General features: G+C 44.3%; 2 protein-coding genes, 2 long non-coding RNA genes and 1 other non-coding gene across 21 annotated transcripts in view; 3 read left to right on the forward strand and 2 right to left on the reverse strand.

Moving 5' to 3' along the window:
- Window positions 1-956: 956 nt before the first annotated feature.
- TIMM17A (translocase of inner mitochondrial membrane 17A) lies at window positions 957-15,412 on the forward strand. The gene is made up of 6 exons (NM_001195660.1): window positions 957-1,006; window positions 2,752-2,851; window positions 3,297-3,360; window positions 9,107-9,235; window positions 10,594-10,704; window positions 14,563-15,412. The coding sequence occupies exons 1-6, from the start codon at window positions 981-983 to the stop codon at window positions 14,646-14,648; spliced, it is 516 nt and encodes a 171-aa protein (NP_001182589.1). The 5' UTR covers window positions 957-980; the 3' UTR covers window positions 14,649-15,412.
- Window positions 15,413-15,680: 268 nt separating this feature from the next.
- Window positions 15,681-19,789, reverse strand: LOC144341048 (uncharacterized). The gene is made up of 3 exons (XR_013417614.1): window positions 19,325-19,789; window positions 18,382-19,018; window positions 15,681-15,907 (listed from the first exon to the last, which is right to left on the reverse strand). It is a non-coding gene; the product is annotated as an uncharacterized LOC144341048 (long non-coding RNA).
- Window positions 19,790-20,048: 259 nt separating this feature from the next.
- The window catches only part of RNPEP (arginyl aminopeptidase), a 30,111-nt gene continuing 22,320 nt past the window's right edge, over window positions 20,049-27,839 (forward strand). For 11 of the 17 annotated variants that reach the window (XM_078002690.1, XM_078002665.1, XM_001107559.4 and 8 more), the window contains exon 1: window positions 24,569-25,064. Coding sequence is in view for 6 of the 17 variants with exons in the window: in XM_078002665.1 (XP_077858791.1) it covers window positions 24,618-25,064 (447 nt within the window). In the remaining 11 variants the exon portion in view is untranslated. Of the gene's footprint in view, window positions 20,938-24,568; window positions 25,065-25,402; window positions 25,469-27,839 lie in introns of those variants that run through there. The other 6 variants (XM_078002676.1, XM_015120255.3, XM_078002696.1 and 3 more) reach the window with 4 other exon arrangements.
- LOC114675049 (small nucleolar RNA SNORA70) lies at window positions 20,502-20,635 on the forward strand. Its single transcript, XR_003726147.1, has one exon. It is a non-coding gene; the product is annotated as a small nucleolar RNA SNORA70 (small nucleolar RNA).
- LOC144341040 (uncharacterized) lies at window positions 24,573-27,086 on the reverse strand. The gene is made up of 2 exons (XR_013417609.1): window positions 26,958-27,086; window positions 24,573-25,999 (listed from the first exon to the last, which is right to left on the reverse strand). It is a non-coding gene; the product is annotated as an uncharacterized LOC144341040 (long non-coding RNA).

Consider the following 27,839-nt stretch of genomic DNA (forward strand, 5'->3'; position numbering starts at 1 on the left):
CAAACATTTATTGAGCATCTACTACATTCCAGGCACTGTGGTTATTATAAATCACTGAGACATTGTTTGCCCTAAAGGAGCTACGTGTATTTAATAACAGCTTCACAATATGTGACGAATAAGATAGCACTAATCCACATTTGACAGCAAAAGTACCAAAAAAGAAAGAAAGAAAAAGAAGAGAGAGAAAGAAAAGAAAAGAGGTGAAAGAGGGCGGATGCGGTGGTGTAATCCTAGCACTCTGGGAGGCCGAGGTGGGCGGATCACGAGGTCAGCAGTTCGATCCAGCCTGATCAACATGGCGAAACCCCGTTTCTACTAAAAATATACAAAATTTAGCGGGACCTGGGGGCGCGCGCCTGTAATCCCAGCTACTCAGGAGGTTGAGGCAGGAGAATCGCTTGAACCCGGGAGGCGGAGGTTGCAGTGAGCGGATATCGCGCCGCTGCACTCCAGCCTGGGCGATAGAGCCAGACTCCGTCTCAAAAAGAAAAAGAAAAAGAAAGAAAAAGAAAAGGAAAAAGAAAAAGGAAGAAAGGAAAGAAGGAAGGGAGGGAGGGAGGCAGGGAGGGAGGCAAGGCGCGAAGGAGAGAAGAAAAGGAAAGGGAAGGGAAGGGAAGGCGGAAGGGAAGGCGGAAGGGAAGGGAAGGGAAGGAAAGAAGCGTATTTAGGAAGTATCGCGTTGATGTCAGGCCACGGAACCTCTGGTGACCGGGTAGTGTAACTCCGTCATTGGTAGCTCCCCGCCCACACAGCCGGGACCCGCGGCCTTCGAGGACATGGACTGTGCCAGTCTTGCCCCGTCGCGGCCAATGCCCCAACCACACGCAGTCCACAGGAGTCCTGGGTCCCATTGGCTGCAGCGGGAAACGGTGAACCAATCCTCATAGGCCTTAACGCCCTCCTCTCGGGGTCACTTCCGCCTCTGGGGTCAGGCTCCGCCCAGCTTGCCCGGCATCACTCGCGGCGTTGGAGTCAACATGGAGGAGTACGCGCGAGAGCCTTGGTGAGCCTCACCGCTGTCTTTGCATTTCTCTTGCCCGCCTGCCCACTGCCCTCCTTCTCCCCTGTCCATGCTCCCAAGGTGCAAGCCAGACTCAACCGCAGCCTTGTCGACTTGGGCCTGGTAACTGTGGGCAGTGCAGTCTTTCACGGCCAGTCGGCTTAGCCCTGTACCCACTACCTTCCCGGCCTCGTGAGCCTCGCTCTCCCAACCCAGCACCCGTGTGATCCTGTGGTGGATGGTAGAGAGGTCCAGACTTGAGTTTGATAGAACCTCGGAACCTCCTCCCAACGCAGGGCATAATCGACCTTATGCGGGGCCAGTTATAATCCCCTCTGTTCGCCGAGGTGACCTTGGGCGCGTCCCTCCGTCTCGCCTTGCTCAGTTCCTGCGTTGAGGAACTGAAGAACAAGCATTTGAGGGAGTGTCATTCTTGAGGTTTTACTTGTATCATGATAGGTGTCCGCAGAGCAAAGCATTTTAAGTGAATGGAACATAGATTTTAGCCAAGGGGTCTGGATAAGCTGCTTTAGACAGTGGGGGCATGTTTTTTCTCCTTGGAATCCTTTCTTGTGGGTAGAGGGGGACAAAAATTACCTGGGAAATAGGAAGAGGTAATAGCATGTGTTCTCCGAAAAGCCATGGACAGAAATTCATTCTTTCATCCAGCGTTTATTGAATGTGAATAAACCAGACACATAGATAATTATAAAACGATGTAATTGCTGTCAGAAGTCTCAGGTTGCGAGAGTTTAAAGTTTCTGGGGTCATAAGTAAAAAATCAAATCTTGATATTTCGATTAATCATTTGTTTTATTGTGTGAGAGCAGCAACCAAGATGTCCTCAATTTGTGAAAGTGCCCAGGACCTTGAGTTATTACTCTGTTATCCTAGCCTTGAATTATTACTCTGCTTTCCTAGCCTTGTTGCCTGTTTCGTGTTCCCTTCTCTCCTAAATGGCATACAAAATGTAAGTTTTAGGGTCTCCTGGCTCTTCAAACTTATCTTCTTCAAAGCAGTTATCCTCCATTCTGGATTGTGCTCAGATATGTAGGACTCAGCACACTGTAAATAGCTGTTTGATGTAGTATAATGACACAGGTTAGCAGAGGATTAAAATATTTAACTATGTTGAGTTAGAGATCTTAGAAAAATAAGGCCAGGCGTGGTGGATTACACCTGTAATCCCAGCACTTTGGAAGGCCGAGGTGGATCACGAGGTCAGGAGTTTGAGACCAGCCTGGCCTATATGGTGAAACCCCGTCTGTACTAAAAATACAATTATTTGCCGGGCGTCGTGGCACACACCTGTAGTCCCAGCTACTCGGGAGGCTGAGGCAGGAGAATCGCTTGAACCCGGGAGACAGGTTTCAGTGAGCCAAGATCGCGCTATTGCACTGCAGCCTGGGTGATAGAGTGAGACTCCATCTCAAAAAAAAAAAAAAATTCTTAGAAAAATACTGGGTTTTCATTTAGTAAATCATTAGGTAACCCCTTAACATTCAGTACGTATGTCCTGAAACAATATAATCAGTTACCTGGTTAGCTTTGTAGTCAAAACTGCTTTGATTTTTTGACTGCCCTGTTTGGTCATAGCACTTCCTCAAGTCATTTTATAGGCCAAATATTTATTGGTTGCAGTGGGTCCTGCAATATAATCTGTTCCATTATAATCCTTACTGTATTAGCAAAGATTTTATGGTTTGTGAATGAGAAATGTGGTCTTTTTTTTCCCCCTCTGTTCTTAGCCCATGGCGAATTGTGGATGACTGTGGTGGGGCCTTTACGATGGGTACCATTGGTGGTGGTATCTTTCAGGCAATCAAAGGTTTTCGCAATTCTCCAGTGGTAAGTGGGTGAATGGTCTTATTTTATCATCACTTGAAGTGTGGGTTTGATATTACTGGTGGTCCCATCAGTGGCTTAGAAATGTACTTCTAGGCCAGGCGCGGTGGCTCAAGCCTGTAATCCCAGCACTTTGGGAGGCCGAGACGGGTGGATCACGAGGTCAGGAGATCGAGACCATCCTGGCTAACACAGTGAAACCCCGTCTCTACTAAAAAATACAAAAAAACTAGCCGGGCGAGGTGGCGGGCGCCTGTAGTCCCAGCTACTCGGGAGGCTGAGGCAGGAGAATGGCCTGAACCCGGGAGGCGGAGCTTGCAGTGAGCTGAGATCCGGCCACTGCACTCCAGCAAGGGGGACAGAGTGAGACTCCGTCTCAAAAAAAAAAAAAAAAAAAAAGAAATGTACTTCTAATATATTTTTTGTTGCTTCTTTTTTTTTGTTATAGGGAGTAAACCACAGACTACGAGGGAGTTTGACAGCTATTAAAACCAGGGCTCCACAGTTAGGAGGTGAGCAGAATTTTCATTTTAAGTGAACTGTTTTTTTCTGTTTATTTGAAGATGGAGCTATTTTTATTTTTAGATTATAACAATTAATGATTTTAGTTTGGTCTAACAGTTTGTCACAAACATATATCCCTATAGTTTCTTCTTGATTTTTAGTTTGTTTGAAAAATTAACCTGAATTATGATAGCCATTTGAAAATCTTGTCTCCATCCTTCAGATACTCTGTGATTTTTTTTCACCCTTCTCCAGAGGAAAGTGTGTTTAAAGCTCAGGTTTGAGGCTGGGCATGGGTCGTAATCCCAGCACTTTGGGAGGCCAAGGTAGGCAGATCACCGAGGTCGGGAGTTCGAGACCAGCTTGACCAACATGGAGAAACCCCATCTCTACTAAAAATACAAAATTAGCTGGGCATGGTGGCGCATACCTGTAATCCCAGCTACTCAGGAGACTGAGGCAGGAGAATCACTTGAACCCGGGAGGCAGAGGATGCAGTGAGCCAAGATCACGCCATTGCACTCCAGCCTGGGCAACAAGAGCGAAACCGTCTCAAAAAAAAAGCTCCATCCTGGCTAACACGGTGAAACCCTGTCTCTACTAAAAAATACAAAAAATTAGCCGGGCGAGGTGGCGGGCGCCTGTAGTCCCAGCTACTCCGGAGGCTGAGGCAGGAGAATGGCGTAAACCTAGGAGGCGGAGCTTGCAGTGAGCCGAGATCCGGCCACTGTACTCCAGCCTGGGCGACAGAGCGAGACTCCGTCTCAAAAAAAAAACCAAAAAACAAAAAAACCTCAGGTTTGTGAGTCAGGAACGATAGCTTCTGAGGTAACATAAAGCTGAAGAGAATTTGATCTGAAGGATTGGGGTTTCATGCAGGAGAAAACCAATCAAGCTGACTGGGCTGTTCTCCAAGGTTAGTTTTGGGACATTGTGCAGAGGTCATTGCAAAATTTGAAAAGATTCTATTCATTGTACTTTGTAAACTTGGTTATTCAGAAGCTGGGAAAAGGGAGGTGACAAAAAATGTTCGTAGATTATATTCACTTACAAAGGTATAGTCAGGGCTGGGTGCAATGGCTCATGCCAGTAATCCCAGCACTTTGGGAGGCTGAGTTGATCTGATAGCTTGAGCTCAAGAGTTGGAGACCAGCCTGGGCAGCATGGCTGCCCATTTCCCCAGAAAAATGCAAAAATTAGCCAGGCGTTGCAGCATGTGCCTGTGGTCCCAGCTACTAGGGAGGCTGACAGGGACAGATCAGTTGAACCTGGGAGGTTGAGGCTGCAGTGAGATTGCGCCACTGCACTGCAGCCTGGGTGACAGAGTGAGACCCTGTCTCAAACAGCAACAAAAACAAACAGACAACACAAGGGTATAGTTAGATTGGAGAGACCGTATATAAGACATGAAAAAGACTTAATACTTCAGGCGTTCCTTAGAAGTTTTGGGTATCAAAATAATCTTCTCTTTGCTTTTCTTAACTCTCACAGTAATGAAGAAGTTAGTACTATTATTATCTCCCATTTTCCAGATGAGGAAATTTAGGCCTTGAGGGTTGAGGTAATGTTGTATCTTTTTCCTTTTTTTCCTCTGTAATAATTATCTACCCTGGAAAGTAATTAGTAACTAATTTCTGTTTTGGTGTTGGTGGTTATTGTGTTGTTCAAGAATGATAAGTGGTATTAAAGTTCACACCAAACCCTGAATCTCTAGTATATGCAGAAGCCATATAGGTTTTTGCTTGTTTTTTGAGAGGCTGCTTCTATCACCTTATGCATTTTCAGTAAGTTAAAATACCATCAGATAATTGTCACTGCCAAAAGAAACCTGTGAAGACATAACAACTAAATTGTTGCTGGGCGCGGTGGCTCACGCCTGTAATCCCAGCACTTTGGGAGGCCGAGGCGGGCGAATCACAAGGTCAGAAGATCTGAGACCATCCTGGCTAACGTGGTGAAACCCTGTCTCTACTAAAAATACAAAAAAATTATCCAGGCGTGGTCGCGGGCACCTGTAGTCGGGAAGCTGCGGCAGGAGAATGGCGTGAACCTGGGAGGCGAAGCTTGCAGTGAGCCCAGATCCCGCCACTGTACTCCAGCTGGGGTGACAGTGAGACTCTGTTTCAAAAAATAAATAAATAAAACTAAATGTAATGTGGTACTGTGGAACAGAAAAAGGACGTTAACAAACTAAGGAAATCTGAATTAAGTATGGACTTGAGTTAATAGTAATGAGTCAACCAGGCACAGTGGCTCACACCTGTAATCCCAGTACTTTGGGAGGCTGAGGCAGTGGATTACCTAAGGTTGGGAGTTCGAGACCATCCTGGCCAACATGGTGAAACCTCATCTCTACTAAAAATACAAAAATTAGCCGGTTGTGGTGGCAGGCACCTGTGGGTTATTAGTTGTGACAAATGCTCCATGCTAATGTTGATGTTGGTAATAGGGAAAACTGGAAAAGTTTGTGTTTTCTTACAAAGCAGGTGAAATAGAGGAAGGGTGAGTGGTGGTGTGAGTGAATTGGAATTATCCATTTCAAATCCTTGAGGTTAGCTATTGAGAAGTTTTTATGGTATTTTAAAAATACTACAATGGTTTTTTTATTAATTTGGTGAGCATTTACTAAGGCATTCAGATCAAGGTGCAGGGACAGGCAGTATGGGAAAATCATAGTTGTGTTCTGAAAGGTATTATATTTTCTTTTTTTTTTTTTTTTTTAGATGGGGGTCACTCAGGCTGGAGTGCAGTGGCACAATCTTGGCTCACTGCAACCTCTGCCTCCCAGGTTCAAGTGATTCTCCCGCCTCAACTTCCAGAGTAGCTGGAATTATAGGCACGCGCCACCACAACCTGGATAATTTTTGTATTTTTAGTAGAAACGAGGTTTCACCATATTGGTTAGGCAGGTCGCAAACTCCCTATCTCAGGTGATCCGCCTATCTCAGCCTCCCAAAGTGCTGAGATTACAGGCATGAGCCACCACTCCTGGCCTTAGGTCTTATATTTTCTTTCTTTTTTTGAAACGGAGTTTCACTCTTGTTGCCCAGGCTAGGGTGCAGTGACGCGATCTCGGCTCACGTCAACTTCCGCCTCTCTGGTTCAAGCAATTCTCCATCCTCAGCCTCCCAAGCAACTGAGATTATAGGTGCACGCGGCCACTCCTGGCTAAGTTTCTTGTATTTTAGTAGAGATGGGGTTTCACTGTGTTGCCCAGGCTGGTCTCGAACTCCTGAGCTCGGGCAGTCCACCCGCCTGGGCCTCCCAAAGTGCTAGGATTACAGACATGAGCCATCCTGCCTGGCCTAGGTCTTACATTTTCATAGAGAAAGTAAGATAGGATTTCGACATGTCCCTGTTATTCTTTGAGCACTTTCTTTCATTTTTGGAATAAGACATTTAGGCTCATCTTGTACTTTTCATGCCCTAGCTGTGGGCAGGGCAGCTTTTCCTGTCGTAGCCATTTCTCCAAAGAGCCCTGGTTCCTTTTAGTTGCGAATGGTATTTAGGGCCAGGAGTGGTGGTTCACACCTATAATCCCAGCACTTTGGGAGGCCAAAGCAGGAGGATGGCTTGAGCCCAGGAGTTCAACACCCTTGACAACTTAGAGAGAATGCCTCTCTACAAAAAAAATTTTGTTAAAGAAAGGAAAAATCAAGAATGGTATACAATCTATATTTCTGTATATCTCTACATATTGAAAATCACAAGTTTACTTTGATATCTTGTATTTCTAATTCAGCCCCACAGGATTCATTATTTTCTTCCTTTTCATATGTATACCTGCCTTCTTAACCTGCTTGGGCTATGGTACCCCACAACAGGCTGCCCTTTGTCAGGGTATACTCTCACACTCCATGCTAGGCTGCCTTCCTTGAGAATCTCTCTCTTGCTTGGGCTCTAAAACCTTGTTCTAGGCTGTCCAGGTGTGTACACATTCGCCTCATCTGGCTCTGGATCCTCACACCAGACTACCCTTTCTGGATCTTCTCCTCATCCTGCTTAGACTCAAACTCTCCATTCTCATCAGTAGCCAAAACTTATTCTGGCAATGATTTTCAGGGGAAGGCTCTCCTGAGATTTTAGGCTCTCGTGAGGAAATGGGAGGGTCTTGCCAGAAAATTTTAGTGAGGTAATTCTAATACACCTAGACATCATAGCTGTCTCCCAGGGCATAGAACTACTGAGAAGAAATAACTGGTTTATTTTTACATAGGATGTGATATCTAATATTGGACTAAAAATGAGGACGCTTATGCTGTACTCCACTGGTACTATCCACTAGATTTAATTGATAATGTGAGAATTGGAAAAAGATCCTGGAGATGCTCTGGTTCAGACATTTGGTGGAACTCCATTTATTGCTCTTGTTAACACAAGTTACCTCCTACCCTAAGATTTCAAAGGGTAAAGATTAAAGTGACTGCTTTGTGCAGCTTTTCTTCTTTCTTTCTTTTCTTTTTTTGGCTAATCAAGTGGAGCAGTGAAAATGGAGACAACAAAGAAAGGGCCAGCCACTTTTTTCTTTAATCCTATTAAATATAATAACTTTATATGATGCAAGTCTTACGTATTCATTTTAGAAGACTTGGAAAATATAGAAAAACACAAAGGAATGAAATCATGTCACGTCATCCAGAAATGCTGACAATTAAAACCTTAGTGTTGTCTTTTTAGATTTTGTTTGTACTTGTATATGTATGTATGTGTGTGGGTCTTTGTTTATTTTGCGATACTGTTTTTGTATTTAGATAGAGTTTAAGTGCAAAGTAATCTGCTGATTTAAGGTTGTTTTAAATTCATATCTGAGGAATAAAGGATAGAAAGGCAATTTCCATCCCTTTGATGTTCCATAATTCTAGCTATTTATATCATTCATTTGCCCCTTCAGCATGTATTGGCTTAAACCTGTAATACATTCCAGAATAGCTGGATTTCTTTTGTTTTCCCATCGATAATTTTCATAGAGTAGATGCTCGATGACATATAATGAAGAAAGGCCAAAAATAGAGGTAAGTGAAGCTATGAAAGAAAAGGAGAAGGAAAGAGGAAGCAGAGTAGTTTGATTTTGTTTATTGCTACTTAAACCAGAGAGATAGGTTGTTCTGGAAAGGTGATTTGCTTGTTTTTACACATACGCAACCTGACTCTTTTAGGTATATTTTCTAATATACCTAGACATCATAGCTGTCTCCCAGGGCATAGAACTTGGCTTATTTCTTTTTTGTTTGTTTGAGATGGAGTGTCGCTCTTGTTGCCCAAGCTGGAGTGCAGTGGCATGATCTTGGCTCACTGCAACCTCTGCCTCCCGGGTTCAAGCGATTCTCCTGCCTCAGCCTCCCCAGTAGCTGGGATTACAGGTGCCCGCCACCACACCCGGCTAATTTTTATATTTTTAGTAGAGACGGGGTTTTGCCATGTTAGCCAGGCTGGTCTTGAACTCCTGGCCTAAGATGATCCACCCACTTCAGCTTCCCAAAGTGCTGGAATTACAGATGTGAGCCATGGCGCCTGGCTGGCTTATTTCTTTTAGGCTTTGGGCCATTGCTAATTTTCCAGCTGATACAATACAATCCAGCTTTATTCAAAAGATAAGTATTCTGACTCTTGTTCAGTGTTCATTCAAACTTGTGTTTGCATGTATTGGACTATAAGAGTTTTGAGAATATAGTGAGTGTTGTTTTTGACTTCATACTTTAAATGGAAGATGAAATTTAAATTAGTATTTGCTTGTTTCTTTTTACAATACAATAGGTAGCTTTGCAGTTTGGGGAGGCCTGTTTTCCATGATTGACTGTAGCATGGTTCAAGTCAGAGGAAAGGAAGATCCCTGGAACTCCATCACAAGTGGTGCCTTAACGGGAGCCATACTGGCAGCAAGAAGTAAGTAGTCATTATAGAAGTCACACTTTTTGGAAAACCTCATCTGCCTTAATTGAATGACATCTGTAATATATAAAACTGATTATTGACCAGGCACATTGGCTCATGACTGTAATTCCATCGCTTTGGGAGGCTGAGGCAGGTAGATTGCATGAGCCCAAGAGCTTGAGATCAGCCTGGGCAATATAGGAAGACCTGGTCTCTACAAAAAAAAAATGTAATTAGCTGGGTGTGTTGGTGCATGCCTATAGTCCCAGCTACTCATGAGGCTGAGGCAGGAGGATCCCTTGAGCCACCACACTCTATCCTGGGCAACAGAGCGAGACCCTGCTTCAAAAATAATAATAATTATAAAAAACGAGCATTGCTTAATTTGGCATAGCATAAATATACAGTATATGGTGATTTGAAAAAAAAAGTAAGGGGATCTCTTTATTTGGAATATTTAAGAATGAGAGAGCATGGAATTCTAACCCATATATTACAGTGGTTGAGAGCACTTCAGGTCCCAGTTCTGCCATTAATTAGCTGTATGACTGGTCAGTTTACCAAACTTTATGCTATAATTTCTTCACCAGTAATCTGGAGTTAGTTAATAATTATACCTGCCATATAGAATTGTTATGAATAAGGAAGTTAGAACCATCTTCTGGATCCTCAGGACAGAGAGCAAACCAGAATTCCTTTGAGCTTAGTGGTTTAGACCAAGGGGTTTGCGAACTATTTCTGTAAAAGGCCAGATAGTGAATATTTTAGGCTTTGCGGGTTATGTGGTCTTTGTCATAGCTACCTAACTCTGCTGTCATAGCATGAAAGCAGCCATGGATAATACATAAACGAAACAGTTTGGCTGTGTTTCAGTAAAACTTTATTTTTTTTCTTGAGACGGAGTCTCACTTTCACCCAGGCTGGAGTTCAGTGGCACAACCTTGGCTCACTGCAACATCCGCCTCCCGGGTTCAGGCAATTCTCCTGCCTCAGCCTCCTGAGAAGCTGGGACTACAGGTGCCCACCACCACTTCCGGCTAATTTTTGTATTTTTAGTAGAGACGGGGTTTCACCATGTTGGCCAGGCTAGTCTCAAACTCCTGACCTCATGATCTGCCCGCCTTGGCCTCCCAAAGTGCTGGGATTACAGGCATGAGCCACCACACCCGGCCTTTCAGTAAAACTTTATTTACAAAAACAGGCAGCGGGTGGCCTGTGGGCGGCCGTAGTTTACTGATTTTGGGTCTTAGGCAGTAAGAGTTTGGGAATTGGAGGAGCCTGTAGCCATATGGACAGTTCTCTTCTTTACTATCTCTTACAGTAAACTAGATTTCTGTAAAAAATAATCTCTTTGTTATTAATGTCTTCAGATGGACCAGTGGCCATGGTTGGGTCAGCTGCAATGGGTGGCATTCTCCTAGCTTTAATTGAAGGAGCTGGTATCTTGTTGACAAGATTTGCCTCTGCACAGTTTCCCAATGGTGAGTCTTCTTTTTGCTTAAAACTATAGCTCAGACGTTTTGGAATGGTTTTCTGATGTTAAGAAAGAACATACTTTGCCTGCTAAAATGTGTGGTATGTATTAATATGCTGTGGTTCATGAGGACTGTGATAATAGGTAAAAAATGAACATGTTACATTTAGTCACAATAACAAAAATTTTTTGTATAAATTTGCTGTTGATCTTTCTTTATAGTACTTAGGGTTTATCAGTGCTCATGTATTGCAATAAATGTCTGATCATTTTAAAGGGACTTGAAGAATGGATCTGCAGATGTGTAGCAATGATGATGGTCAATTGACAATTTAGTATTGTATAGCTACATGCCAGACACTGTTTTACGTAGTGAACAGGACAGTCCCTGCCCTCAAGGACTTACATTCTGGTAGGGGGAGACAGACTAACACATTAACAGATAAATTAGCTTATTTTAGATAGTGTTGCTTGTTTTGAAGAAGAGAGTAGTGAAAAGTGACTTATATTTGGGAAGGTCACTTTAAGGTTAACAGGAGAAAATTTAGAATCTTAGAAAATTTGTTAGCCTGGCTAATTTTATATTCGTTTAATTCGTTGTCTGTTTTTCTTCCTATCTGATGCATAGGGTAATAATTAAATTGTGGGCTGAATGATCATTACATGGTTATAGAATGTGCTCTCAGCTGATTAGCCAGGCATAATGGCTCACACCTGTAGTCCTAGCTACACAGGAGGCACGAGAATCAGTTGAACCTGGGAGATGGAGGTTGCAGTGAGCCGAGATCACACCACTGCACTCTAACCTGGTCGACGGCGCGAGACTCTGTCTCAAAATGAAACAAAACAAAAAACTTCTGTCAAGATGGTCCATTCCTGTAGATGGTCCATTCGTGTAGTTCAGCTACTCAGGAGGCTACTCACTTGAACCCAGGAGTTCAAGGCCAGCCTGGGCAACACAGCAAGACCCCATCTCTTAAAAAAATTTTCAGTGTCTAAATGAAAATATCCCTTGACAGTGGAAGGATGCAGAAAGATATTGTGAGGTGGCCAGGCACAGTGGCTCACACCTGTAATCCTAGCATTTTGGGAGGCTGAGGCAGGCAGATCACTTGAGGTCAGGAGTTTGAGAGCAGCCTGACCAACATGGTGAAACCGCATCTCTACTAAAAATACAAAAATTAGCCGGGCGTGGTGGCACACGCCTGTAATCCCAGCTCCTCGGGAGGCTGAGGCACAAGAATCACTTGAACCTGGGAGGCGGAGGTTGCAGTGAGCTAAGATCACGCCATTGTACTCTAGCCTGGGTAACAGAGCAAGACTTCATCTCAAAAAAAAAATATATATATATATGTGTATATATACATGTATGTATGTATATATACACACGTATATATACATGTGTGTGTGTATATATATATATAGAGAGAGAGAGAGAGAATAATAGTGGTGAAAATTTGACCTGGCATTTGGGAAAGAAACATGCAGAATAGTGAGACATGTTGAAAATTATTTTTGGAGCTTGGAAAACATTCAGCATGAAGTTAGGAATAGATCATACATCCCAATTTGCTTTGATTTCCCTGAGGCACCTAGCAAGAGATTCAGTATCTTTTTGGCACAATTTTCAAGTGCACTGCTTGGTAAATGCCAATGAGGTAATCTGGATGACCCTGCAGACCCTCTCACCTTCTGTTTGTTTTTCATTCCTTACTTCTGAGTTAACACTCTGTTGGGATGGTCACTTTCCAATTTTGTTTTGACCGCCTCAGTGTGAAAGACTTCACATAAAACATCAAAAAAGTTCCATATTTGTAGAAATTCAGAAATGTATATAGCAAAAACTTAAATAGTTACATTGTCTCATAGAAATTAGCCTTGAGTACTTTGTTTTAGGCTTTTTTCCTGGGAGGGAATCTCCTTTTTATTTTATTTATTTATTTTAATTTTTTTTGAAACAGAGTCTCTGTGACCCAGGCTGGAGTGCAGTGATGCAATCTTGGCTCACTGCAGCCTTAACCTCCTGGGCTCAGGCGATCCTCCCACCTCAGCCTCTTGAGCAGCTGGGACTATAGGTGTGCACCGCCACACCCAGCTAATTTTTATATTTTTTGTAGAGATGAGGTCTCTGCCCCTGATCCTGAACCCCTGGGCTCAAGTGATCCTCCCGCCTCAGCCTCCCAAAGTTCTGGGATTAGAGGGGTGAGCCACCGTGCCCAGCTGGAATCTCCTTTTGAGTAATTAAAACTCAGCATTTATATAGAAGCAGCCTAAAAGAGGTGAATTTATTTTTAGACAGGAGATGTGTTTCTGAAAAGCTGTGTAGGGGGGAATCTTTGAAGAGTTAATTATATTTTTCCAGTGAACTTACATGAAAATGTTTGTTTTTTGTTTTTTGGATTTTTTTTTGAGACAGAGTCTCGCTGTGTCGCCTAGGCTGGATTGCAGTGGCGCAATCTCAGCTTACTGCAACCTCCGCCTCGGGGGCGCAAGTGATTCTTCTGCCTCAGCCTCCTCAGTAGCTGGGACTACAGGTGCGCGCCATCATGCCTGGCTAATTTTTTTTTGTATTTTTAGTAGAGACACGGTTTCACCATATTGGCCAGGCTGATCTCGAACTCCTGACCTCGTGATCCGCCCGCCTTGGCCTCCCAAAGTGCCAGGAATGTGAGCCATCACGCCCAGCGAAAAGTTTTTAAAACAGTGGGAAAAGAGTAGATAGAACTGTATTTAAATGGCAACAGTGATTTTCTTTGGCTTATCTTTTTTTGTTGTTTTTGTTTTTGGTTTTTTTGTTTTTAGAAGAGTCTTGCTCTCTCGCCCAGGCTGGTGTGCAGTGGCGCAGTCTTGGCTCACTGCAACCCCCGCTTCCCGGGTTCAAGTGATCCTCCTGCCTCAGCTCCTGAGTAGTGGGGATCACAGGCACCCACCACCATGCCCCGCTAATTTTCATATTTTCAGTAGAGATGGGGTTTCTCCATGTTGCCCAGGCTGGTCTCAAACTCCTGACCTCAGGTGATCCGCCCACCTCAGCCTCCCATAGTGCTGAGATTACAGGTGAGAGCCACCGTGCCCGGCTCTGGCTTATCTTTTTTACCCAGTTTCTTCTTAAGTTTTCTGTAATTAACAGATAATTGCATTTATAATGAAGTAAAAATATATGAGTGAAACACTTTGAAAGCTTCAGAGAATTCTACCACTGCCCTCTTTCTCTCTTCCAGATATTTTTTAGTCTATTTCAGTTTTTCTTAAAGGAGAAAAGATTGATTCATCCCCTAAAAGTCTTTTTTTTTTAAAGCACTTTGTTTTTCTTAGTTCACAGGCTCTCCTATCCCTTGAAAATGAAAACTGCAAGACTTTGTTCAACAGCAAGCTATGTGGTGTCTTCCCATTTCAGAACTCATTCCCTACTTAATTGGTTACATAAATTGGATTACCAAGTTCTCTTAAAACATGACTAAGATACTTATACTTTGTGAAAATAATTTTAAATAGCTACTGAAAAATATGACAAGAAGTGGGAGAAACTCTTCTAATCTTGATATATGGCAGCTTGTTACAGCAATTGCTTTAAAAACTTGAAGTTTGCTTCTTGCTATAATTAATCTGTCTGACTTTGCTAGCATAGTGTTTGAGAACTGTTCATTCTGGAGCATAGCAAGCCAGTCTGTCATATGTTATACTAAATTCGAAGGTTCTCCAGTACTCTTATGGGAATTAGTTAGATCTATAAAGAAATTAGGGTTATAGCTGTAATTTAGCATATTATTTTTTTGTTGATTGATTTACTCTCTATAGAGACTCATTCCTTTTAATTATATAATATTCAGGTGATTTTTAAATCCTTTTTATTTCTCACTTGCAGGTCCTCAATTTGCAGAAGACCCCTCCCAGTTGTCTTCAACTCAGTTACCTTCCTCACCTTTTGGAGACTATCGACAATATCAGTAGGACTTCTTTCCTAGGATTTCTTTAACAGAACGAGTTGTAGTTCGAGAAGGATTTCAGAAGATCAAGTTGTACAGTCTGTTTTTAAAACCATAGGTGGGACAGCTATGGCCAATAGGCTATAAAGAGACATTTAGCACTTTTTTCTATTTAAAGGAACAAGGCGGGAGGGGTGCTAAAAGATAATACATTTATTTATTCACACTTGAATTACATTTGTGATCAAAATAAATGTTTAAATCGCTAAAGGAAAATACAATAAGTGCTTGAAAGATGAAGGACCAAAGGGCCAAAAAACAGTAAAATATGATCATCATCTCCTTGGGGACTTCTCTGCCTGGTTTTGTGTGTTCTGCTATTCAGACAATAAAAAGCTGGTGGAACTTACTCTTTCTTTTAAGATAAGTTGTAGACTTCGACGTTTCATGCTCATGTACTTCAAATAATGCATGTTTTGTAGTTAGTCCCTTATCACTTGAAGTGACTTATGAGAATTATGCAGAGCCAACATGGATCATTTCACAGTGAGATGCTTTATGGATTGAAGGATATGGTAAAATATTTATACTTTACTTTGAAAGTAAAATATACTATGTCTTGGTTTTGAGGATATTGGATACAAAACTCTCTTCCTTTAGGGCTGCTGAGTCTTGATTCCTGATCATCAGAAATTTCACCAGAAACAACTTGCTTCCAATATACCCAATTCTATATGAAGAATTCATGGAGAGTGTACTGGCACTGGAAGAGTTTAGTGTTTCATGTATGCTTGAAAATAAAATATGTACTGTGTTGAATGTGTTCCAAGTCCTCTGAAGCTGATCTTCATAAAGGATGTATTTTGGGGTCTGGTTGGGCCTAGAAAATGGATGAGGACTTCAGAACAGATCATTTTCTTGATAATATTGGAAGTGACATGTGGCCTTATAGGAGGCATGATGTTAGTTAATTCCACATTTGCCTACATCTGTGGGAAATGGAGAACGAAGCCATGTGGGTACTGTAAATACACGTTTATCTTTTGGCCCAGTGCCATACATATGGTAGGCATTTAATTACTGATTGTGTTTGGATAATTTGGGAATTTTTTACTGTGGTAAAATATACATAAAATAATACTTATTAACTGTTTGTAAGTGTATAATTCAGTGGCATTGAAATACAGTCACAAGGTTGTATAACAGCCATCACTATGTATACCCAAAATGTTCTCATTATCATAAACATAAACTGTGTTTTATTTTTAGAGATAGGGTCTTACTCTGTCACCCAGGCTGGAATGCAGTGGCGCAGTCATAGCTTACTGCAGCCTTGAACTCCTGGCCTCGAACCATCCTTCTGCCTCAGCCTCCCACACACCATGCTGGGATTACAGGCATGAGCCACCATGTCCAGCCTTCACCAACATAAACTCTGTACCTGTTGAATAATAACTTCCCATTCTTTCCTCACTGCAACCGCTAGTAACCACAATTCTGCTTTCTGTCTGTGAATTTGCTTTTCTGGGTACTTTATATAAGTGAAATCATAAAATACTTGTTTTTGTGTGTCCGTCTTAATGCACTTAGCATGTTTTAAGGTCCATCCATGTTGTAGTATGTAGCAAAATTAATTTTTATGGCTGAATAATACTCCATAGTGTGCATATACCACATTTTATTTGATGATCAGTTAGGTTTTTTCTACCTTTTGGCTATTATGATTTATGGTGCTATGAACATTGGTGTGCAGCTATCTGTTTTCAACTCATTTTTGGTTCTTTTGGATATACACAAAAGAGTGGGATTACTGAGTCATGTGGTAGTTCTAGGTTTAACTTTTTTTTTTTTTTTTTTGTAAACAGAGTCTGACTGGGTGCAGTGGCTTACATCTGTAATCCCAGCACTGGGAGGCCGAGGCAGGCAGATCACAAGGTCAGGAGTTCGAGACCAGCCTGGCCAATATGGTGAAACCCCGTCTCAACTAAAAATACAAAAATTAGCCAGGCATGGTGGCGGGTGCCTGTAGTCCTAGCTACTTGGGAGCCTGAGGCAGGAGAATCGCTGGAACCTGTGAGGTGGAGGTTGCAGTGAACAGAGATTGCGCCACTGCACTCCAGCCTGGGTGACAGAGTGAAACTCCGTTTCAAAAAAAAAAACAAACCAAAAAAGACATAGAGTCTTGTTCTGTTGCCCAGGCTGGAGTACAGTGGCATAATCATAGGTCACTGCAGCCTTGACCACCTAGACTCAAGGGATCCTCCCGCCTCAGCCTCCCAAGCAGCCACTTACTACAAGTGTGCACCCCAGCTCTGGCTAAGTTTACATTTTATAGAGATAACGTCTCACTATGTTGTCCAGGCTAGTCTCCAGCTCCTGGCCTCAAGTGATCTTCCTGCTTTAGCCTCCCAAAATGCTGGGGTTATGAGTATGAGCCACCATCCCCAGCCGAATTGTTTAATAAATATTCTAAAACTAAATTTGGTATACTAGAGTAGAGCTCAAGATAAAAAGTAAAAAAACTAAATTGTTTTAATTACTAAAATAAATAACTGGAGAAACAAGCAGATTAGGAAGGAGGTTTTCCCTAGGTCTTTACTAGAATAGTGAAATTAGTTTCTCACTTTTAAGGTTGAAATGCCCATCAGAAATACCCCATCTGTTTTTCTTTGTATCTGACACCTTGTGCCAAATTGGCATACAATAGTGGATTACTTTTCTTTCTTTTTTTTTTTTCGAGACAGAGTCTTGCACTGTTGCCCAGGCTGGAGTGTAGTGGCGTGATTCCAGCTCACTGCAACCTCTGCCTCCCAGGTTCAAGCGATTCTGCCTCAGCCTCCCAAGTAGCTGGGATTACAGGTGCCCAGCACCATGTCCAGCTAATTTTTTTGTATTTTTAATACCAACCGGGTTTCACCATGTTGGCCAGGCTGGTCTCGAACTCTTGATCTCGTGATTCACCCGCCTCGGCCTCCCAAAGTGCTGGGATTACAGGCGTGAGCCACTGTGCCCAGCACTTTCTTCTTTAAATAGAGACAGGGTTTTGCCACATTGCCCTGGCTGGTCTTGAACTCCTGGACTCAAACAATCCTCCCACCTTGACCTCCCAAAGTGCTGGCATTACAGGCATGAGCCACTGTGCCTGGTCGAAATAGTGGATTTCTGAATCAGGATTTGGAAGACATGGGTACAGCTGCACCTGCTGTTGAAAGTGCATCTGTTTTCACATAGGAAATGTCTGCAAATTATGAAAGCATGGTCATAGCTCCACCCTGTGGCATGTTACTTTTAGTTAAAATTCATTGTCCAAATTCTATTCACGCCAGGCCCAGTGGCTCATGCCTGTAATCCCAGCACTTTGGGAGGCTGAGGTGGGTGGATCACTTGAGGCTGAGACTTGAGGTTTCACCATGTTGGTCAGGCTGATCTTGAACGCCTAACCTCAGGTGATCTGCCCGCCTCAGCCTCTCAAAGTGCTGGGATTATAGGCATGAGCCACTGCATCTGGCCTCTAATAATAATAGTAATAATAATAAGATAATCAATTCAATCTGCTAGATCATGGGTGAGACCTTGTCTCTACTAAAATTCAAAAAATTTAGCTGGGCATGGTGGCATATATTTGTAACCCCAGCTGCTCAAAGGGGCTGAGGCAGCAGGATTCCTTGATCCTGAGAAATGGAGGGAGCAGTAAGCCGAGATCACACCACTGCACTCCAGCACACCACTGCACTCCAGCCTGGGCAACAGAGCAAGACCCTGTCTCAAAAACAAGAAAATTGACAATGGCTAACATCTTTAGCTAATAAGACAAATAATTATTGGATATTTTCCTTCCTTTTCCCCATGTTTTACATATTCTAGTCCTTTTCAGTGCATAAAGCTAGGAAATACGTAGTATATAATCCATGCACAGAAACTTCTGTTTATTTCTGTATGTGTCCTTATGTTATAAAACAAAAACTAAGTCCCTCCAACTCCAATCTAGCACCACGGGATTCATTCTAGCTGTCTCTCTTAGTTGTAATAGCAAGAAACCTGGCTTCTCATTATAATAATTTACTCATTTGTTCAATCCTGGTTACATATATTTTGGAGTTAGTAAACCATAGCTCTGAGAAATGGATTTGCCAGCTATAATAGTGTTTGTACACAGTTGTTTTCAGTCTTCAGTATCTATTCAAAACATGTTCCAAAGCTATTTGGATAGATACTGTGTTTTATAACACAAGGACACAAGGGTGCATGGCTCACGCCTGTAATCCTAGCACTTTGGGAGGCTGAGATGGGTGGATCACTTGAGGCCAGGAGTTAGATAGGCACCAGCCTGGCCAACATGGTGAAACCCCGTCTTTACAAAAAATACAAAAATTAGCCAGGCATGGTGGCGCACGCCTGTAGTCCCAGCTACTCTGAAGGTTGAGTCACAGGAATTGCTTGAACCCTGGAGGTGTAGATTGCAGTGAGCCAAGATCGTGCCACTGCAATCCAGCCTGGACAACAGAGCAAGACCCTGTCTCAAAAATAAAGGAAAAAAAAAAGGGCCAGGTGCAGTCGTTCACACACCTGTAATCCCAGCACTTTGGGAGGTCAAGGCAGTTGGATCACCTGAGGTCAGGAGTTCGAGACCAGCCTGGCCAATGTGGCAAAACCCCATCTCTACTAAAAATACAAAAATTAGCCAGGCGTGGTGGCATGCACCTGTAATCCCAGCTACTTGGGAGGTTGAGGCAGGAGAATGGCTTGAACCTAGGAGGTGGAGGTTGCAGTGAGCCCAGATCGTGCAACTGCACTCCATCTTGGGTGACAGAGCAAGATTCCATCTCAACAACAACAAAAGTATGATCTGTTAATTACTGGGAGAGGTGTGTAACGTTTCTTACTCTTGGTGAATTTGTCCGTTTTCTCTTGTATTCTGTTAATTTTTTTATTTTTTGATACAGGGTCTTGCTCTGTTGCCCAGGCTGGAGTGCAGTGGCATGATCTCGGCTCACTGCAGCCTTGACGTCCTAGGCTCAAGTGATCCTCCCACCTCGGCCTTCCAAGTAACTGGGACTACATGTGTTGACCACCGTGCCCAGCTAATTTTTGTATTTTTCTTAGAGACAGGGTTTCACCATGTTGGCCAGACTGGTCTCAAAATCCTGAGTTTAAGCAGTCCACCTGCCTTGGCCTCTCAAAGTGCTGGGATTACCAGCATGAGCCATTGTGCTCAGCCAATTTCTATTTTGTTTGTTTTGATACTGTATTATTAGATAGATAATACTCTAACATGTGAGTTAGAACACTAACAAGCAATTTATACCTAGGTATTTGTGAACTCCTTACCATCCCAGGTTTCTGCCTCCTCAACTTGAAGTAATACCATCCTGTCTTCTTATTTCTTTTCCTTGAGTGTTTTGTTTTGTTTTGTTTTGTTTTTTAGGTAAAGTCTTACTCTGTCGCCTAGGCTGGAGTACAGTGGCACAATCTCAGCTCACTGCAACCTTCGCCTCCAGGTTCATGTGATTCTCCTGCCTCAGCCTCCTGAGTAGCTGGGATAACAGACATGTGCCGCCACACCGGGCTAATTTTTATATTTTTAATAAACATGGGGTTTCACCATGTTGGCCAGGCTGGTCTCAAAGTCCTGATCTGGCTACCTCAGCTTCCCGAAGTGCTGGGATTACAGGTGTGAGCCGCTGTGCGTGGCCGAGTTTTTTGTTGTTTTTTTAAATTTTAAACTACGTATCTCCCCATTTATTGGTTTGTGAGTTATATACTGTCTTCAATTTATATTAAGTGGTTTCCTTTAAAACTTTAATGCAGATACTTAAGATCTCACATTTATTCCTACTCTCCATCTAATAATACAAGGAGCTTAGAATGCCTTAACTTCCTGCAGCCAATTAAGCCGACTGAGTTCCTTTCCTCATGGGGGCCCAGTGTGCAATGGCTGCAAACAGCAGCTTCCCTGGTAGTGATGCAGCCTGTTTGTTGTATGGGTTGCTCTAAAGGATCTTGGAGACAGTCCTTTCAGATGGATGTTCATGTTTCTGACCTTGCACTACCCCAGTGTAGGCTCCAAACAGGCATGTGAGGTGCCATTGGAAAGCCCCAAGGTACTGTGACCAGGGTTCACATTGGCCAAGTTATGTCCATCCGCACCAAGCTGCAGAACAAGGAGCATGTGATTGAGGCCCTGTGCAGGGCCAAGTTCAAGCTCCCCAGCTGCCAGAAGATCCACATCTCAAAGAAGTGGGGCTTCACCAAGTTCAATGCCAATGAATTTGAAGACATGGTGGCTGGGAAGCGGCTCATCCCAGATGGGTCAGGTACGTTCCCAATCATGGCGCTCTGGACAAGTGGCAGGCCCTGCACTCATGAGGGCTTCCACTGTGCTGCCCCCTCTTAATATTCACCAATAAATTCTACTTCCTGTCCACCTAAAAAAAAAAAAAAAATGCTTTCACTTCAATTACCCCTCTTTCTTACATACTTTAGGTCTGTTATTTTAGTTTTATCCTGATTCCCTCAAAAAACATTATTAGTATATTATTAGTGTTGTTTCTATACAGTTGTTTAAATTTATCTACTTTTTTTGCTGACTGTTCCTTTTTGCATCTCATTCCTTCCTTCAGTGATTCCTTTCCTTCTTGAAATAATTCCTGGCCTGGCGCAGTGGCTCACACCTGTAATCCCAGCACTTTGGGAGGCCGAGGGGGTGGGGGGGGCGGATCACCTGAGGTCAGGAGTTTGAGACCAGCCTGGCCAACATGGTGAAACCCCGTCTCTACTTAAAATACAAAAATTAGCTGGGCGTGGTGGCAGGAGCCTGTAATCCCAGCTACTCGGGAGGCTAAGGTAGAATTGCTTGAACTCAGGAGGCAGAGGTTGCAGTGAGCCGAGATCGTGCCACTGCACTCCAGCCTGGGGGACAAGAACTAGACTTCATCTCAAAAAAAAAAAATTCCTTTAGAATTTCTTTAGGAGTCTATGGATGGTAAATACTCTAAATTTTTATCTAAAAATCTGTGTTTTCCCTTTTTAATAGTTCATTTTTAATTTTATTTGTTATTTTTATAAAGACAGGGTCTCCCTATGTTGCCCAGGCTGGTCTGGAAATCCTTGGCTAAAGAGATCTTCCTGCTTCAGCCTCCTAAAGTGCTGGGATTACAGGCTTGAGCCACTGCATGTGACCAAATAATAGTTTAGTTGGGTATACAATTCCAATTTGACAGTTGGCTTTTTTTTTCTCAGTATTTTGAAGATAATGTCTCTGGCTTGTATGTTATTAATGAGAGATCTGCCCTTGGTCCAATTTCTTATTCTGAGACGGAGGTTTGCTCTTGTTGCTCAGGCTGGAGTGTAATGGTGTGATCTTGGCTCACCACAACCTCCGCCTCCCTGGTTCAAGTGATTCTCCTGCCTCGGCCTCCAGAGTACCTGGGATTATAGGCATGTGCCACCATGGCCGGCTAATTTTATATTTTTAGTAGAGACAGGGTTTCTCCATGTTGGTCAAGCTGGTCTTGAACTCCCAGCCTCAGGTGATCCACCCACTTCGGCCTCCCAAAGTGCTGGGATTATAGGTGTGAACCACCACGCCTGGCCCCTTGGTCCAATTTCTAATTGCCATTCTTTTGTAGATAATCTGTCTCTTTTCTTTCACTGCTGTAAGATCTTTATGTCTTGGTTTTCTTCAATTTAACTAAAACATGTCTATAGATAGCTTTATTTTTATTTTTGCTTATAATTTATTGTAACTTTTTATTTTTATTTATTTATTTTTTTTTTTTTTGAGACAGGGTCTCACTCTGTCACCCAGGCTGGAGTACAGTGGCGCAATGTTGGCTCACTGCAACCTCTGCCTCCCAGGCTCAAGCAATTCTCCTGCCTCAGCCTCCCAAGTAGCTGAGATTACAGATGTGTGCCACTACTGCCCGGCCAATTTTTCGTATTTTTAGTAGAGATGGGGTTTCACCATGTTGGCTAGGCTGGTTTTGAACTCCTGAGTTCAAATGATTCACCAGCCTCAGCCTCCCAAAGTGCTGGGATTACAGGCGTAACCCACTGCGCTCGGCCCTGTAACTTTTAAATCTATAGATTTATGCCTTTCTATAGAATGGAAAATTTGTGGCTATTATTTTGAAATGTCCATCATATGTTACATTGTAATCATTTACAAATAAAATGCATTGGGGGAGAGGTGGGTTGTGCCCACAGTGTCCCCTTTCTACAATCCTGAATTCTCTGAATTCCTGAATCTCTCTGCTGTAAGTTATTACAGTACCTTCTACAGGCCAGTTCTGAGGCAAACTAGACACTGTAGGAGCCATGCAGGGAAGCAGAAGTGGAAATGAGGTTCCTGGTATTCCTAGGAAGAAGTAAGGCTATACGGGGAAATAATATAATTCCTAAAATCTTTTTTTTTTTTTTTTTTTTTGATACAGGGTCTTGCTCTGTTGCCCCAGCTGGAGTGCAATGGTATGATCACGGCTCACTGCAGCCTTGACCTCCCAGGCCAAAGCAATACCCCTACATCATCTGAGTAGCCAGGACCACAGGTGTGCATCACCACACCCAGCTAATTTTTAAAAATATTTTTGTAGAGAGGGGATCTCCCTCTGTTGCCTAGCCTCGTCTTGAACTCCTGGGCTCAAGCAGTCCTCCCGCCTCAGCCTCCCAAAGTGTTGGGATTACAGACGTGAGCCACCACACCTGGCCTAAAATCTTTTACCCTTTAGCCAAGGATGACATCCTCTTCCTCTGTCAATATTTAACTAGAAGGATCAGGCTAGGCATCTCTTTGTTGTGCTCCCCGGCCTCCTTTTCTTCCCATATCAAGCACAGCACGTGGAAGTGTCATGACCTGTTTTCTTGTGCGTGTGCTAAAATGTGAGTTAGGCTATGAACACCACAGGGAGAGGAATTGTGCCAGACTTATTCCAACTGTACCCCAGGCACTTAGCTGAACAACTGGGGTCTAGTAGATACTCAGCAAAAGTGCATTGCATCAAAGACTGAATAATTTCAAGATAGGAGTATTCAATGTCTAATATGTACCAAGCATATCTACCATAAGCATTATTTCATGAAATAAAATAATTTCAACTCTATAAAACTAGGAAGCACAGAATAGAATACTATTTCCCTTAATGAAAAACACTACATTGTTCTTTTTAAAAATCTCATTTCCTAGCTGAACAGTAAAAACGTCATCACTGATTAGCTCCTGTTCATAGAAGACCCACTGCAACCCACTGGTACAGAAGAGAAACAAAGTATTCAGTGGAGATGTCCCTAGCACAATAAGCGGTACAATACAGTAAGGGAAATAGAAGTGACATGGGATGGACAGCCAGGTCTAAAATTGCGCGGTGCTGATTGCTGTCCCTTAACCCAACAGTAGAAAGATAGGCGTGCCTGGAGTTGCTGGGGGGCAAGCCTCGATCCAGTGTGAATTCCGTGGACTTGTGCAGGGTTTTACTGTTTGCCAAGTGTGTTAGACACGTTACCTGGTAGAGTTCTCACATTACTTCGTGAGATACACAGATATTATGACTCTATTTTACTGATGCAGAAAGAGGCTAGGGAAGAGTCATGTTTCTTGTGCGACTTGCCCAAGGTGATACACAGTCCTAAGAACCGGCCTACCGCAGGGTGTGTGATCTCGAACTCAGACCTTCCCAGCCGGGGCTCAGTCCTCGCCGCTGCCTAGAAGATGAGGCAGCAGGAAGGGTCAGCAGAGAAGGGTGCCCCACCGGGACGACTGGAACACCTCAGTAGGATACAGGTGGGCAAATGTGGGCCACACGATCCCACCGGCCTCTTTCGTCCTAAGCGCCGAGGCACTGGTGCAGCTAGAAGAGTGGGCGGTAGAGTGCAGGGAGGGGATGCGATCGGGCGCAGATTTCGGGGGCGGGGCCCGCGCGGCGGGGGTGGGCCCGCGGCGCTCGGGGCGGGGCTCCCCTCGGGTTCGTGGCCCGGCGGGTGAGCAACGGCGCTGCGGACCATGGCTAGCGGAGAGCCTTCCCCCGGCGGCGGCGCGGCCCGGCGACCGCTGCACTCGGCGCAGGCGGTGGACGTGGCCTCGGCCTCCAACTTCCGGGCCTTTGAGCTGCTGCACTTGCACCTGGACCTGCGGGCTGAGTTTGGGCCTCCAGGGCCCGGCGTAGGGAGCCGGGGGCTGAGCGGCACCGCGGTCCTGGACCTGCGCTGCCTGGAGCCCGAGGGCGCCGTCGAGCTGCGGCTGGACTCGCACCCGTGCCTGGAGGTGACGGCAGCGGCCCTGCGGCGGGAGCGGCCCGGCTCGGAGGAGCCGCCCGCGGAGCCCGTGAGCTTCTACACGCAGCCCTTCTCGCACTACGGCCAGGCCCTGTGCGTGTCCTTCCCGCAGCCCTGCAGCGCCGCCGAGCGCCTCCAGGTGCTGCTCACCTACCGCGTCGGGGAGGGACCCGGGGTGAGTGAGCCCCGGACTGCGCCCGCGGCTGCCTGCCCGCCCTTCCGGCCCCGAGCCGCCCTACGCCCGCACCTACCCCACCCGGGAGGAGGGACCGGGAGGGCCCTTCCAGCGCGTCCCTGGAGGGGCCGAGCTCCCTGCGCGCCGCCTCTCGGCCTCCTCCCCTTGCTTCCTGTTTTCCTCCCGGGTTGCCTGGTTTCCTTCTTCTGAACTTGCTCCGGTCATTTAGCGGTGCACCCTTCGCCTTTTCCATCCTTCCGCGTCTCCTCCCTGGCCTTGGTGGCTTGTCTACATTGCGCCGCGTTCCCGCTCATCGCACACTGCCGTTTCTGACATCTTCCGTGGCTTCCTGGATGACCTATTCATGCATTTCACTTAGTGCTGTCTTGGACTTTTGGACCGAGGTCCCTGATTGTCAGCCACCTTATCTCTGCTTTATGGTGGCTCGGGAATTAGCCAGATGCTGATCTAGGTCTTTGTTCTGTGTGGTCTTCTAGTTCCACGGTTAAAGCTTATATCTTTGTTTTTGTTTCCTCCTGTGAAGTCCTGGATTTGATTAACAAAAGAATTTGAGTAAAAGTGAGAACCGGAATTAGGGTGCTATAAGTAATAATTTGGCCTTCTCACTGTTAGTTAGCTCTTTAATTTTTTTCGGAGTTGGGGGCAAATACTGGAAATAAGAGATGGAGTTAGGTGGCTTATGTCTGTAAGAGTCAGAAAATCCTTAGGCTGTGGCTGCCAGTTATCTCTCAGGTAGAGTGAGTTGCAAGTTTCACAGTAAACAGCTTGCTTACAGTTTAATTTTTCTTTTATTTATGTATTTGAGGCAGAGTCTCACTCTGTCGTCCAGGCTGGAGTGCAGTGGCAAGATCTCGGCTCACTGCAACCTCTGCCTCCTGGGCAGAGGTTCAAGCCATTCTCGGACCTCAGCTTCTCTGGTAGCTGGGACTGCAGGCGTGCGCCACCACACCCGGCGAATTTTTGTATTGTTTAGTAGAGACAAAATTTCACCATGTTGGTCAGGCTGATCTCGAACTCCTGAGAACTCCTGACCTCGAGACCCGCGCCGGGCCCACAGCTTGGTTTTGTACGTTAGGGAGACATGATACATCAATCAGTATATGTAAGAAGTACATTGGTTCGGTCTGAAAAGGCGGGACAACTTGAAGCAAAGGCAGGAAGACTGGAAGCAGGAAGGAGCTTCCGGGTCACAGATAGGTGATACACAAATGGTTACCTTCTTTTGAGTTTCTGATGAGCCTTTCCAAAGGAAGCAAATCAGATATGCATCCATCTCAGTGAGCAGAGGAGTGGCTTTGAATAGAATGGGAGGCAGGTGTGCCCTAAGCGGTTCCCAGCTGGAGTTTTCCTTAGTGATTTTGGGGCCCCAGAGATTTTCCTTTCACAGGCAGATAACACCACCGCACTCCATCCTGAGCAACAGAGTGCAACCCTGTTTTAACAAAAAAAAAGCAAAGATGATGAGTAAGCAATTTTGGTGGAGGTGGGGATTATGGCTAATATTTAATAAGATGAACCAGGCACTAGTCTTAAGTGTGGGACATATGTTAAATGAGTTGTCTTTCCATAAGTGGCTAATATGGTACATGGTGGGTGAGCTGTGTTAACTTTTACTGCTAACTTTTGTATTTATTTATTTATTTTTTGAGACAGGGTCAAAAAGCTCCCTACATTGTTCTTTTTCAAAATCTCATTTCCAGGCTGGGTGCCGTAGCTTACATCTGTAATCCCAGCACTTTGGGAGGCCAGGGCTGGCAGGTCACCTGAGGTCAGGAGTTTGAGACCAGCCTGGCCAACATGGTGAAACCCCATCTCCACTAAAAATACAAAAATTAGCTGGGTGTGGTGGCTCACACTTGTAATCCCAGCTACTTGGGAGGCTGAGGCAGGATAATTGCTTGAATCTGGGACACGGAGGGTTGCAGTGAGCCAAGATCATGCCATTGCATTCCAGCCTGGATGACAGAGCAAGACTACATCTTAAAAAAAAAAAAAAAAAATCTCATTTCCTAGCTGATCAGTAAAAACATCACTGATTGATGGCGTTCAATGATCAGTCAATTGATCAATCATCATTGACTGGTAGAGTGGCACCATCTCAGCCCGCTGCAGCCTTGACTTCCCTGGCTCAAGTGATCCTCCCACCTTAGCCTCCTGAGTACCTGGGACCAACCACAGACCTGCCACCTCCACACCTGGCTAATTTTTGTTATTTTTTATAGAGATGGGGTTTCGCCATGTTGCCCAGGCTGGTCTTGAACTCCTGGGTTCAAGTCATCTGCCCGCTTTGGCGTCCCAAAGTGCTGGGACTACAAGTGTGAGCCAACATACCTGGCCTAATTTTTTTTTAATAGACTTTATATTTTAAAACATTAACAGAAGAATTAAGCAGCTAGTTCCCATATACAGTCCAGTACTCCCTACATACTCATATACACACAGATTCCCCTCTTGCTACCATTTTACATTAGTATGACACATTTGTTACAGTTAACCAATGCTGATATATTATTTTTTGTTTGTTTGTTTGTTTGTTTGTTTGTTTTTGAGACGGAGTCTCGCTCTGTCGCCCAGGCTGGAGTGCAGTGGCCGGATCTCAGCTCACTGCAAGCTCCGCCTCCTGGGTTCACGCCATTCTCCTGCCTCAGCCTCCCGAGTAGCTGGGACTACAGGCGCCCGCCACCTCGCCCGGCTAGTTTTTTGTATTTTTTTTAGTAGAGACGGGGTTTCACCGTGTTAGCCAGGATGGTCTCG

The sequence above is a fragment of the Macaca mulatta genome, chromosome 1 (genome assembly GCF_049350105.2).
Source record: "Macaca mulatta isolate MMU2019108-1 chromosome 1, T2T-MMU8v2.0, whole genome shotgun sequence".
Lineage (NCBI taxonomy): Eukaryota > Metazoa > Chordata > Mammalia > Primates > Cercopithecidae > Macaca > Macaca mulatta.

Excerpts from the sequence above, each read along its gene's own strand:
- TIMM17A (NM_001195660.1), top strand. The coding sequence starts at position 981 with ATGGAGGAGTACGCGCGAGAGCCTTG. Across the intron at positions 9,236-10,593 it reads AGCCATACTGGCAGCAAGAA|ATGGACCAGTGGCCATGGTT; the intron begins GTAAGTAGTCAT and ends TAATGTCTTCAG. Across the intron at positions 10,705-14,562 it reads CTCTGCACAGTTTCCCAATG|GTCCTCAATTTGCAGAAGAC; the intron begins GTGAGTCTTCTT and ends TCTCACTTGCAG.